This window comes from Hemiscyllium ocellatum, chromosome 4, assembly GCF_020745735.1.
Source record: "Hemiscyllium ocellatum isolate sHemOce1 chromosome 4, sHemOce1.pat.X.cur, whole genome shotgun sequence".
Lineage (NCBI taxonomy): Eukaryota > Metazoa > Chordata > Chondrichthyes > Orectolobiformes > Hemiscylliidae > Hemiscyllium > Hemiscyllium ocellatum.
The window spans coordinates 43725361-43739692 of record NC_083404.1 but is presented as its reverse complement, the minus strand read 5'-3'; the positions used below and the strand labels follow the sequence as shown (position 1 = coordinate 43739692).

The 14332-nt window shown below is 36.5% G+C and overlaps 1 protein-coding gene across 2 annotated transcripts in view; it reads right to left on the bottom strand.

Annotated features, from left to right (window-relative positions):
* The window catches only part of fam91a1 (family with sequence similarity 91 member A1), a 50771-nt gene that overhangs the window by 19713 nt on the left and 16726 nt on the right, over positions 1–14332 (bottom strand). The window contains exons 8-14 of one of the 2 annotated variants that reach the window (XM_060823087.1): positions 12095–12157; positions 9855–9961; positions 7319–7357; positions 5590–5702; positions 3548–3660; positions 2982–3094; positions 2474–2560 (exon numbers count right to left, since the gene is read on the bottom strand). In XM_060823087.1, coding sequence (XP_060679070.1) covers positions 2474–2560; positions 2982–3094; positions 3548–3660; positions 5590–5702; positions 7319–7357; positions 9855–9961; positions 12095–12157 — 635 coding nt within the window. The remainder of the gene's footprint in view (positions 1–2473; positions 2561–2981; positions 3095–3547; positions 3661–5589; positions 5703–7318; positions 7358–9854; positions 9962–12094; positions 12158–14332) is intronic. The other variant, XM_060823089.1, reaches the window with a different exon arrangement.

The following is a 14332-nucleotide window of genomic DNA, read 5'->3' as shown; positions in this document are numbered from 1 at the left end:
GAGGTTCTGGATGTAGGTTTGCTCACTGAGCTGGAAAGTTCGTTTTCAGACATTTTGTTACCATACTAGGTAATATCTTTGGTGAGCCTCCGAATGAAGCACTGGTGATGTAGCCCGCTTTCTATGTTTGAGTTTCCACTAAAACAGCAGCTAATGAACTTGAAAGACCCTATACAGACAACAAGCAAAACTAATATCAATTAAAAAATACCTTGCAAGAACTGTAACAAACACTACATCGGACAAGCAGGCAGTAAACTCGCCAGTAGGATACATGAACATCAACTAGCCATAAAACGACATGACCCACTCTCACTAGTATCCTTACATACGGATAAGGAAGAATACCACTTTGACTGGGACAACACATCCATCCCAGGACAAGCCAAACAGAGACACGCACGAGAAGTCCTAGAAGCATGGCATTCCAACCGGAACTCTATCAACAAACGCATTGACTTGGATCCCATTTACCACCCCCTGAGAAAGAGAACAGAAAATGACATCACATAGGAAATGATGTCACCACACCTAGGGAAACTCAAACATATTAATAGAAAGTGGACTACATCACCAGTGCTTCAGTCGGAGGCTCACTGAAGATGTTACCTAGTATGGTGATGAAACATCTGAAAGTGAATCTTCCTTTCAGCATCTATCCTGTCAAACCACCTCAAAATCCCTTATGCTTCAACAAGATCAAGTTCAAATCTTAATTACAACAATTTGCATGTTTAAAAGAAAATCGATCGGTTACAGGTTGCAAATCATAATCAGTCCTTCCACTTTTTGAAAATTGGAAAACTGTGTTTAGATAAATATAAACACATTATAAAATCTCAACTACAGGTGCTGCTATTTATTCTACTGTGGTGGGCAAGTGTTTGCACAAGGCAACCTCCCTTTTCCAAGGGCATCAATTATAATGTTTTATTTACAACACATTAAATAAGCCAGCTTGTGACCAATTCAAAAAGCCACCCTGCCTTCAAAAATCAACATTAGCTGAATTACTTGATCCTCTCTACTGAGAAGTGTCAATGGATTCCAGGCAATGGAAAATGTTTCTTAAATGACTTTCAGATTCTACTAGAAAGTTTACCTCGTATACAAGAGCAGAGTGACACAGCAATGCAGCACAATCAGATTGTCACTATCTGAAAATAGAACGAGGGGGAGTTAGCAGGACATTGCTGTGATCATATTCATTTACTCATCTTAGGCCTCGTTCTTCCAGTCTTGCCTCTCCCGAATAGGACATAATGACTCTCCATGGCTTTGCACTCCTCAAACTTGATAACTTTTTATACCCACTTCACTCCACCAATAGATGGTGCACCTTCAGCTTCTCAACTCTGGAATTCTTAGCTCTTTGGGACACTCTACAATGTTACACAGGTTATATTCATGCAAGTTGCTGTTGTTCACTTCCATGTAAGTGAGGGGAGCTTGCAAAATGCACCACAGTGCAAATTTGGGCTGAGCACCACAGCTTATTCCTTATTCAGCATCTCAATTTGACCACATTTTGCATTGTTCTAAACCTGCACTGAGAGCAAAGAAACCCCTAAAAAAGCAGCAAAAACTGTTGCAGAATTTAAGTTGTACAGGGTATGACATAGCTCATAATAGAGCTCTGCAATGAGGTGTTACATTCTAAAAATTCCTTATGAGAAAAGAACTTACATTACAATGGTGATGTGTAAAACCACAAACAACATTTCACTAACTACCATCTAGCAAACCAAAGCTGTACTGCCTATGATCTAAATGCTACTTTACCTAGACCCTCAAGCCTTTAATGTACCACTTTATAGAAACTTTAATCCTACTGAACTCAAAATTCAGAACTTTTCTTTCCTCCCAAATCAAACCTACCAGTAATTTTTTTTTCCCAAAAGGAAAACCTTCTGACATATTCTGAGATTAACTGTATTAAAACATACGCAAAAAGACTTTTCAGCCAGATGTGTCTGTACCTGCTCTTACAAAGAGCTACCCTATCAATTCCACTCCCTTTTGTTTCCTGGAGCCATGTAATATTTCCTTTCCAAGTATTTATTCAATTTTCTCTCCACAGTTGTTTCAATCTGAGAAATGAATTGAATGATATAATGTAAAGGTTGGCTCTAGTTGTATTTAAAAAGAGAACACACCGCAAGAACACAACTCCTTATCGCAATACCCACAGAGTTTTCATTTGTGTTTATTTATAATAAATCCCCACAATAATTAATACAATAAAACAGTTAATATCAAGATGCTTCCACCTTTTAATAATATTTGCTTTCTTGCTAATTATCTTAAATAGAAGATACTATGGTTCTCCTGTCACAAGAAACCGTCTCTCCTAATTTGCTGTACTCAACCTCCACAATCGTAATATATTGAATAATCCAGTAACCTAAACAATGCTTCAAAGCAAAGTGCAGTAACCATTCCCTCAAAAGTAAAACTCACCCCAACAGCCTACCTTTTCAAGTTCTGTAAGGAAGCTGTCCAATGATTCATCTGATAGTTTTCCAACTTCAAACATTGTCACAGCATGGCTCTTGAGGTTCTGTAGAAAACAAGACAATGAAACATGAACAAAACTAACACTTAAACAGAGACAAACATTTTAAAAAATCAAAACCATTAGCATTTGTGCCCCACAGTAACTGGTTCAAAATATATTTTACAGTCAACAGCTCTATTAATTTAGTGAAAATGAGATCATCTAAATTCAGCATCTACTTTACTTTTAATGCAATAGTGGCACTGTACAATAAATGTAATTTGTTACTTTTTTTCTCACTTTTGATTTGAATGACGTTTGTGTTGAAATGTCATGTACAGATTATGCCATATTAATTACCCATTCTTCTCCAGAAGATGCCTCATATTTTGGAGAAAGACCAAGTAATTCTTTCTGCTGGTCTGGCCAATATTTACACCTCAATCATGATAAACTAAGTTAGATAGATTTTAGAATACTTCACCGGTGAAAGATTTCCCATCATAAGGAATGCTGTAAGGGTTGAATCAAACAGGAAGGCAATTCGCTTAGTGTGTCCACTGGGCATGCTCAGACTGTTCACACTGGCAGAGTCTGCTAAAAATTAAGACAACTTTATGTAACTACAATGCTACCGTAATTAACTTCCAATTGTACAATCCAAAAAAAATCACATTATTGCAAAGAATGAAAAAATCCATAAGGGTTGAAAGTTTGAAACAACCTACAAGGTTAAAACTCACTTTATTTTATTAACCTGAGGGATGTAAATATTGATGGCAAGGGTAGCTTTTATCATCTGCCCAAAAGGCTCTGAAGCAAATAGTAATGGGCCACTTTCTTGAACCACTGCAGTCCATGTGATGTAGGTAGGATTACAACAGTCTTCACAGACCAATGTTCATACTTTTCATTACAGAAGTTTTTTTTTAAGATCAAGTCACAGCCCACTTGTTTTCTGGCAGTTATCCAATTAGTTACCTGAATGTATAAACATTATTCAACATCACACACTCTGAATTTGACCAAAATGAAGAGACACACATTCACCTGCATCATCTTGACTGGCTGCATCCACATCTGTTGATGATACATCATGCACAGGACTTCGATTTTCAGTCCCATCCCATGACAGCAGCATCTTTTGTGGATCCATTGCACACCTGTGTAAAGCAATGAAGCAACCCTAACATTAGCACATCCTTGGGCAGAGTGTTAATTAAACAACTACAAAGTTGCATATTTAGAATTTAACACCACTTTAAAGAACATTTACTTCCTTGGTGAAAATACATGATGGGAACTACGTCGACTGTTTTTACAAATGTTCCTGCAGTAATTTGCCATTAGAAATCTTAGACTCTTTATCATATCCCATTTTCAATGACAATAAAAGCAGCAAAAACAAAACAATGGTTTGAAACATACCCATTAAAAACTGAAGTTGTTCATGTGCTCAACACTTCATGCTCTGAACACACAACCATTAAAAACAACAGTCTAACAAACACCAGTAGAGCTCAACACATGGGGTGCAATACATGTTTTGAAAAATACAATAGAAAGAAAGAATGGGAAAACATGACATCCCAGGCAACAAATCAAAAATACAGGATTTTTTAGAAAAAAAAACTAGAACTAGGTTCCAACAATACATTAAATCCATTTTTCAAACACGTTTGAAAAACATTAGTTGCTACATTACATATATACATTCACACAGCACTCTGTTGTAAGTTTCAAAAGCTTAGGGCACTCTCTTAAAAAAAGATGCAAGATAAAGCAAAGTTTGATTGGTGAACATAGCATACGAAATCAGCACTTACCAGGTTTTCCTTTGTCAGATCCGTATTTGTGCAAGTAAAAAAAAAACAGAATAAGCTTCAAGTGCTACATAAGAGGATAATTTAAAACAATAAAAAGGGAAGCATCATCCTAAAGGCTATAAAAATCAAAACAAAATGTTTAATGTAAAATAGCTTTCACCAAAGGCTATTCTATCTGAAGCCAATTGCTGCATGTTTCATTTCAAAAGCTACGTTTTCCTTGGTCTTATTTGTTTTTGTGTGTAATGGTAACCATTTGAATTCAATGATATTATAATACGTGGTCTACAATATACAGTACGGTTCTTCATCAGTACATGTATGTGTGAGACAGAGAGAAACGCAGGAGAAATGTTCAAATTAACTCATTTACATTTTAATATAGTCAATGAAATCTAATTGAAGTGTGACAGCTACAAGCTAAACTACAAATAAGCAAAAAGAATTGTCGCAACTGACCTAGAGAGGGTTATTAAAAAAAGGAAGCCACGACCCCTCCCACCTCTTTGCCAAAGTATGTTGATGGAATGAGATGAAGCAAATTAAACAAACAAAATTTGTGTGCAATATAAATACTGGCACAAACAAAAGTGAGAATAGTTAGTTTAGGTGCGTTAAATTTGATGTTAGCAGTAAGTGGTGTAGATGGTAAAAATGCAATGACTATAATTTTAGGAAACTTTAAAAAAAAGTACAATTTCTATCTTCAGAAATCCAGTTTTCCCTTTTCATTCTGTGGTCAGGAAAAACAGGAATTTTCTCAAATTTGAGAGAGAGAAAATCATGATCCCCATTTACAGACCTCCATCAGTGGGAACAAATTCTCAAAGACAGTAGCTTTAAGACTAGTAGCATAAGCTAGGTTATACTGATAATTCAGATTCATGGTCTTCCATCAAATGGTTTCGTATAAAAGTCGAAAACAACCAAAGGACTGATATTAGCTCGAGGGCCATTAACATTGTCAAGGACACTTCATCCTTATGGGTGAGGGTTGGCTTTCATATCATGAGTGTTGTCTTTTATTACCATACACCATCAGTCTTCAATACAGTCTTAGGTGCAATGTTGTAACTCATTTTTAACAACATCTACATTTTAAATTAGTAACAAATTAAACTTTCCTTCAATGAATCAACATATCACTCGGTCTCAAATTACCCCAGCTTGTACTTGTAAAGCAAATTGTTTCTCACCAACAATCAAAAAAAAATCACAATTGATAGCTACAATGGATAAATAATTAGTGCAAAAGCCTCCTCTTACTTTAATCTGTTGACCGATGGAACATTCCTCCAGGTTGGGTGAAGCTGCTCTGCATTTATCACTTGTCCTTTTCTGTGTGCAAAACCTAGTCGACAATACATTGATACTGCATTCTGAACAGAAAATGAACACTTACAAAATTATGTCATCAAACAATGAAGTTAAAGAGAATTAGAACTAAATATGTTGAAAAGGACATGTGAGGCTATGTAGGCCCAGACTCTTCAGTGCGCAAAATAAAGTGACAAAGTGATAGGCGATGGTCTAGTGGTAATAATCGCTGGACTATTAGTCCATAGATCCAGTTAGTATACCAGGGATTCGGATTCAATTCCCACAATGGCAAATGGTAAAATTTTAGTTCAATAAAAATCTAGAATTAGTGTCTAATGATGACCACGAAACTATTGTGTAGATTGTCAGGGGGAACCCATCTGATTCACTAATGTCCTTTCGGGAAAGAGATGATCATCCTTACCTGGTCTGGGCTCCAGACCCAGAGCAATGTGGTTGACCCTAACTCGTGATGCCCTCATACTAAAACTGAATATATTTTTAAAAAATCTGACCACTGAGGCAGCCACTCACTAACATATAACAAGCATGGACTTCACCTTTCCAGTTTAAATCTAATTCTAGTGCTAGCCAAAGGGGCTTCAAGCATTCAGCTACAGTGATGACATTGAGCAGGGCAAGAAGCCATATTAAAAGAATTCACTCAGATACCAAGCCATCTTATAATGTACAGAAAATGAAATAGTGATCATGACATACACACAGGACTAAGAGAAAAGCTTAAATATTAAATTTTTCCAGAAATGTTAATTGGAAGCATTTGGGAAATTTGACATTTGATCAATGAATCAGATTTTCACAGTTAGATAAATTGTTCACCAGAATTTATGTTGTAATGTTCATCAAAACCTACTTGCACCTAATTCAACGAATGATATTCTTATTGTACCTAATGTGAATAAGTTAAGAACATATGGGTGGGATTTCACATCAACTCAGTGAATTCTAGTTGATTTCCATCTGAGGGTTTTAACAGCACACCCTGTGGGGGAGCAAGATGTCAGAGACAGCAACTTCTGGGTTGAACTACATGTGTGGGTGCTAAAGGTTTATGTTTGTTACTGAGTATTATTATGTCCATACAAAATCTAGGATATAGTGACATGCATTTAGAAATTGCCAATATAGATCTGCTAAACCACAATTGCATCTCCCTCTGGTCATCCATTGGTATAATTATAGCCTAGCAAGTTTTACACAAGTAGTTTCTAGTACAAATGTAGGTTCAGAAATACGTAATTGTAAAGTGACTGAAAATTGTCAGATTTAAGATTTTTATACATTACTAAATCATCTCCAAGACTTTGTGAGTGAATGAGCATTTTATAGTAAAGTCTCTCTCATCAGGGTCACTAATTCTGCACGAATTAGCAACATTCCATTCCATTATACCACATTCTGGAATTTTTACTAGTATTTTGGAATTCAAGTTTACAACTGTGCGCATTATTCAGTGAATATGGTAAAGAGATAATATAATTAAATTCAAATGTTCTAGCATCTACACTTTAGTTTCATGCAGCACTTCAAAATCTCAAGCATTCTGCCAGAAAGAAAAATACAACTTAAAACGTCACAATCCAAAAAAAAGTACTCTTAACTTTTATTACATGGAATCTGAATGTTTAATTGCAAATTTGTAAAACATACGTACCTTCACAAGAGACAAATCTATTTCCAGCACATTTGCCAGCTGAAAAACATTAAAAAGCCATTACTTCCTTCATAAAGACACTTTCTAAAATCACAAAAAAAGAAAAAAAAATAAATTCGGTAAATTATAGGCTTCTAAACTTTTCAAATGTTTGTTCCCACAATGCACTGACAACCATTCCTCAATCTCACCATTCTGTATCCTTTGATAAGATCGTCTGCCACTGTTTTCTTGTAACCATCCTGAGTGCAATCATCCACCAAATCAAGCCCTTTCCAAACATGTCTGGTTCTCAAGTCACTAACAAATACACTTCCCGAATTCAAACTGCCGAGCCCCTTTACAAAAATTTATTAAAAGACCTCAACCAAATCTCTGCAAAGCCCATCTCAAGTCAAGATCTCCTATTATGTCTGTCACTATGCACATTTATCTGTGCCATTTACCTAATGCTTCTTCAAAAATTACAGGAACTGCAGCACAGAAAAAGTTGGCAGCTGGTCGAGAGGCTTGTCTCTGGGGTGAATATGTGAATAAAACCAATCCTGCCTCATGGTTATGGGAACAAAACTTGATGCTATTACAAGATATATCAGATGAAGTCAACTTCTTTGTAATTTTCCAAAACTTTAATACAGTACAATATAATTCAATATTGAATCTCATCGAGTTCTGATTTTGTTAGCGTTCAGATTTTTGTTAGGTCTTTTTCCGTAATAGTTGTGGGAGTAAACAACAAAGTGCCTTTATCATGAGATTCTGGCTACTTGGCATTTTGCCAGTTCACTTTTTGCCAAATGGAATGTATAAACTGTTAATGCTTAATTTACACTTCTGGAATAAATAGGATTTCATTATTGGGGAGATTTGGGAGTTGCACATTGTTGCTGGTTCTAAAATTCTTGGCGTCTCAAAATCTCTTGACAGATCTTATAAACAGCAGCATGACTTTGAAGGAAAACCAGTTCTGGATATTTTAATATCTGTAACATTATAATAAAATGGTTGTTTCTGGGAGTGTGGCCTGAATGAGAGAGAGTTTTGCCAAAACCAGCACTTGACTGAGGGGGTATAATATTTGAGATGTGATATATTCAGTATGCAGGCTGTGTGCTGGCCATGTTTATTTCCAGTTTCTCTTTTAATGTTCCTGTTCCTATGCTTCCTTTGTTTCTCCTCTTCCATCTTGGCCCCTATCCTCCCCAAAACTAAGCACAAATCTGTAGTACACACATTTTAGAAGTATTTTGGAGAGTAAGGAGCTTTAAAAGGTATTTGTTTCTCATTTGCTGCTTCTTAAACAGAGTACCGAGCTTGGAATGAGTGAACAAATTTTCCAAAGTAAACTGGAATTTTGTTAGCTGCTGAAAGCTTAAGATTTACAACTTGGATTCATTTCTGAAAAGTTTTTATGTTTGTCTCATTTATAATTATCTCATGTGCATTTTTATGTCTTCCTTTGGATCAACCAAGGGGAAAAGAATAAAGTGGACTTAAGAATACGAATCCTCAATTCAGGGCTACTAAATGATTGTATATTACATGCGAAAATTAAAAAGGGTGAGAATAGAACAGGGCAATGACATACATAATTATGATGAGCAACATCTGATGGAACAGATAGGGCAAACAAATGTCAGAGTGCATCAACAAATAAAGCCAAATTTTTCAAGAATAATAAGTTATAAGTCCCTAAGGCCATTGTGGGTCAACCTCCAGCATGTGGACTGCAGTGGTTCAAAAATAGCTCACCACCACCTTCTCAAAGGCAACTAGGGACAGGCAATAAATGCTAGCTGATTGGCTGGCTGGCCGGCCAGCAATAGCTATGTTCCACAAATGAATTCAAAAAATTGAAAAAACTTAAAACATCACTGGCTGCCTATTAAAAGCTTTGCATAATTTAAATATTTTTAAACTCTTGTACTCAATTCATTTTTTAAAGAATAAAATAAATAAATACATGGTCTGGTTTAAAAGTCTGTACAGAATTTTTTACTAATTTCTGCCTTTCCAATGTCACAAACATAATTTAGATTTCAGTGTATGACTTCAAATGAAAATGTTGCTCACACTAAATGCAAACGGGTTATATGAAAATTTCAGGAAAGAAAGCAAGAAAGAAACTATTTATAAAAGGCCATTCCAAAATGTTTCAGTCACTGAAACAATTTTGAAGTAAAGTCACCATTGGAAGGTAGGAAAAGCAGCAGCCAATTTGACTGCGTCAAACTCCCACAAATAGCAATGCAATCTGTTTTTGCTCTAAAGTGATATTGGTCAGAGGATAAGTATTTTCAAGAGCACACTAGAAATAACACTTTGGGCTTTAAATAGTACCTTGGGGATTTTTTTTATATCCACCTGAAGAGGCAGACAAGGCCTCAGCTTAATCTAAAAAAAAACACCTTTGACAGTGCAGGATTTCTTTTATATTAAATTCGTCTGCGCTTTCAAAAAAAAATACTGTGACATGGCTGCTTGCTTGCACTGGGTTAGAAGAAAAGAACAAAATTTATTTTGTTTGCCCCCCTACCTCTGCAACATTGGTTTGCTCATCGATAGAAACAAAAATCTTGTACAGAAGCGTTTCAAAGTAATCACCTTGGACCCGGTTCATCACAAAGCCCTCTAAAGGGGGAACTAAACACCGAAGGAAAGACAAAGTTAAAAAAAGACACATTGTCCGCACTGATATAAAACATAGTAAAAGTCAATTTGAACTTTCGGACTTCAGCATTGTAGGAAAAAAAGACATACTGTGAAATATTTGTGTGTTTGTCCTGATAAATGTAAGATGATAAATTCATACTTAAAAGACAGCAACAATTTATATTATTTAATTCCATGGTGCATTCTCTATGTCAATGACCCAACCAATCAGTACGTTTTCTTCACACCATATAAACTTTAAAATTTCGCATTCACGTATCAGTCCTGATGCATGCAACGCAATAAATTTCAACAGAATGTCTCCTTTTCAAAACTAAAAGGCTCAATTTGAAATCAGCAATTAAAAAGCGATCAGATGTTCCACTCAGGAAAAGAGTTTTCATAGTCATCCCTCCCTATCCACAGCAACATCACAACAGACTTCTCAATAAGCAACTAATCTATCTGCTACCAATAATATTTCACCTTTTATTCTTGTCATCATGTAATGTTTACTAATTTTCCCTTAATGGATGAAGATAGTGTCTGCTGCTATCCAATCTACAGAAAAGCATTCAACAATTCTCAAAAGTAAAGACATTTCTCTTCACTCAGTGACAAAGCTATAGTTCATGTTTGCAACCTCAGTAGGGGCAAATAATCACCCAATCTGCATTACATACAGGAGAGGGTGCACTGAGTGTGGCAAATACACTGCATCAGAAATACCACCAAGTAGATCAGTGTTTCACCTAGGAGTGACTGCCATCCTGGAAGGAAGATTAGGAAATATTGAAAGGGCAGATGCTATACCTGCAGCACAGCAGGTGGATATGTGCACCAGCATCAACGAAATTGGAGAAAGTGTGGTGATTCCTTATTGACAAGGTCAGTGAAGTGGTCCCCATCTCAGCAATCTACACATTTTTTCACCCAGGCATTTCCAGAAGCCTTCTGCTTTAACCAGTCGATATAGCCTCTGTTCACATTTTTTATTTTACTTTTGTCCCATTACCACCCCCTTTTGTCTTGCACTAGTGTTGAAATATCAACATGAAACAATTCAACTGTTCTTTCTCATTCATTGATGCTGCCTGACGCTTAATATTTTCCAGCAATGGTGGTGGACACCAAGGGATAAATGTCAGCCACTATACAGATATGTTCAGCTCCTTTGCGAACAGGGCTATCCAACTTTGCACATCCACACAAGCATTTCGACAGAACCTCAGTTTAACAGTGGATCCGAAAGATATACCCATTTCTCAACTTTCTACCAATGTAGAACTTCTTTAGAACTGTACCAAAGAATCTGGTTAGATTATAAAGGTTCATGTACAAGAGTAAGGCTTCAACCAAAAGACTTAGAATTCAAGTCAACTGAACCAAGCTGACACCTCATATTGAAGAAAGAACTTGGTATGAAATCATGTTATGTCAATTAAATAATATATATTCTTAATAAAGTTATTTCTTTTTTTAAAAACATGTCGATTAAGGAACTCAAGAAGTCTGCTGAGACAACTCCAAAAAAAAAATCCATCATCTCAAAATCCAGCTTAACTAATACTAAATTACTCACTTCCTATAATGGTTTTTACAAATTGTTAGAAAGAAAGAAAAACACTCAGTCAAACGGTAACATAAAAACGAAGATCATTCAACACTCCACGTCTGTGCTGTTTGAAAAGGTTGTCCAATCAGTTTCATTCCCCTTCTATTTCCCCACAGCCAGCAAACCTCCCCCTACCCTCCCTAATATTTACCCAGTCCTTTGCAAAAAGGTACAACTGAAACTCCATCCAGGACTTTTTCAGGCAGTGCACTTCAGCTCACAAAAACTCACTTATTCAGGAGGTTTGTTTTCACTTCATGTTGCCTCTGGTTCTTTTGTCAATGTATTGACCAATATACTACTAAAAACAACATCTCATCACATACCCTTATCAAAACTGTCTAGATTTTGAATATTTTGATCAACATTTCTCTTAGAGTTCCATGATCCAAAGGAAAAACATCCATGCTGATAGAATGGTTTAGAATTAGGGATTAATTCATTCTTGTATCAACTAAGATCATACTCAAATCAGAATTATGAAATTACATTTCAAATAAACTTTTCACCTGCTATGCAGCTGTCATCTGATATTGGTACATCAAGATAAATAAAGCCTTTGTTATACAAACCTGTAATGCAAGAGGGAAAACAAGTCAATTAACTACCATTAGAAAATGTTAATAGCCCTACCTATTGCATGTGCATGTTTGCATGTCTGTTTCTTACTTATAATACCAAGAAACTGAACACACCCAGGTTTTTGGATAGTCTGGTTAGGCATGCACTCAAGCAACCCACATGCCTCCCTGACATTCTGCCTTGGTCCCAGACTCATTAACACTCCTTGGAGGATCAGCACAACAATTTTCCATCTCCAGCAGTTAATCTTCTGACCTCAATAAACAGATTAATTAATACCAATCACTACAGAGAAAGAAACCCATTTGCACCTTAGCACATAGTCACTATGAGGAAAACTTTTTTTTTAAATAAACAGCACAGAAATGGCCATTTGTCCCATTATACCTGTCCAGAAGTATATGAGGAAGAAATAAATAAAGGCTGTATTGATAAAGATGGGTGAAGTTGGGTAGAAGGAGACCCATGGTGCATAAACACTGATAATAATCCTGTTAAGGTTAGATTAGATTACTTACAGTGTGGAAACAGGCCCTTCGGCCCAACAAGTCCACACCAACCTGCTGAAGCACACCCACCAAGACCCATTCCCCTACATTTACCCCTTCGGGTAATTTAGCATGGCCAATTCATCTAACCTGCACATGTTTGGACTGTGGGTGGAAACCGGAGCGCCTGGAGGAAACCCATGCAGACACGGGGAGAATGTGCAAACACCTGAGGCGGGAATTGAACCCAGGTCTCTGGGGTTGTGAGGCAGCAGTGCTAACCACTGTGCCACCATGCCGCCCATAAATGGCTGGTTTCTATGCTGGAAGTGCTATGCAGTTCAACTGAAAATGTGAAGTGTATTTTTAATAGGATTCCCTGTAGCCAACAGGCAAAAAAAAAGATTTTTATCCTACAATCTGATTACACAAAAAAAAATTCAACACAAGAAAATAAAAGGCAGGGTGTGTGTACTGGGAAGATAGTTTCCTTGCAACGCCAGCTAAATGCAAGTATTCTATGTACAGTGAGAGGCATCCAGCACAAAATAGACACAAAATTCATATACAAAACACACCACAGTTCTACATAATTTGGCAATTTTAAATCAGAAATGATACAGGGACAATGTGAGGAAATAAAAACTAAGATTTAGTTGTGGGTAAAAGCACATTGTTTAGAAAAGTTTCCAAAGCATCTGGACCATATTGTAAACCACACAAGATGCAGAACAGATTTCCAGTAACAAAAGATGAGCTTGGTTGCACCGGATGACAAAGACTTATGGTCATAAAAGATGGCTTCTCAGTAAACGGCAGTCCAAACATCTTGAACTTAGAGATTTACAATTCAGGAACTCATGAGAGGAAAACTATTCCACTTCCCTGCCAAGCACTATTTGAAAAATCAATGATTGTGGAAACATTTACTGCACTAAGGACAGGTTACCAATACACATTTTAAGTGCTGAATCCTTCTGCCTACCAACTACTAAGTGATTGGCTCTAATATAGCTTGTAAATGTGAACGTTTGCTCAAAAGCCATTGGATCTCCAGAAATAAAGTAGATGTCCATTCCTCCAAAGTAAAAAAAAGCTTGAAGTATCCCCTCGTCAGTTGCTCTAAGCTATGGCTTTTAACCAATAAGTCAAAGACTTTATGTGCAACCAGTTGCTCTATACCTCCTGTAAGCAAGTGAAAGTACAGAGATTGAGGTGCACCAAGTCCTGACAAGACCAAAGATCAACTCAACAACCTGTGAACAGGGAGCCTTTGAACTGCCTCCCCATTTTTTTCCCCCTCTGTTCATAACACACCTTTTTGTGTGAGTATCTGTGTGTGTCTGTGTGCAGTTTTATAAGGGGTTTAGAGGTTTGACTAGTAGAGTTAAATGTTGGCAGTTCATAATTACTTACTTGTAACTAGAACCTATTTATTTGTAATTTTTCTTATATTTGTAATATTTCTTGTAGTACAGAAACCTAAACTGTGCTGTCAACCTGGATCTAAAATATAGGAAGGTTGGGCAAATTTACACACCTGCTGACTAGAATTGTTATCTTTTGTGGTGATATTGGGAAGAGTGAGACTTTACTTCCAGCACTTTACCCCAGTGAGGTATGACAGTTGTTCAGTATGTCAACTGAGAAGCAAAGATGATATGTAAAGCTTGTATG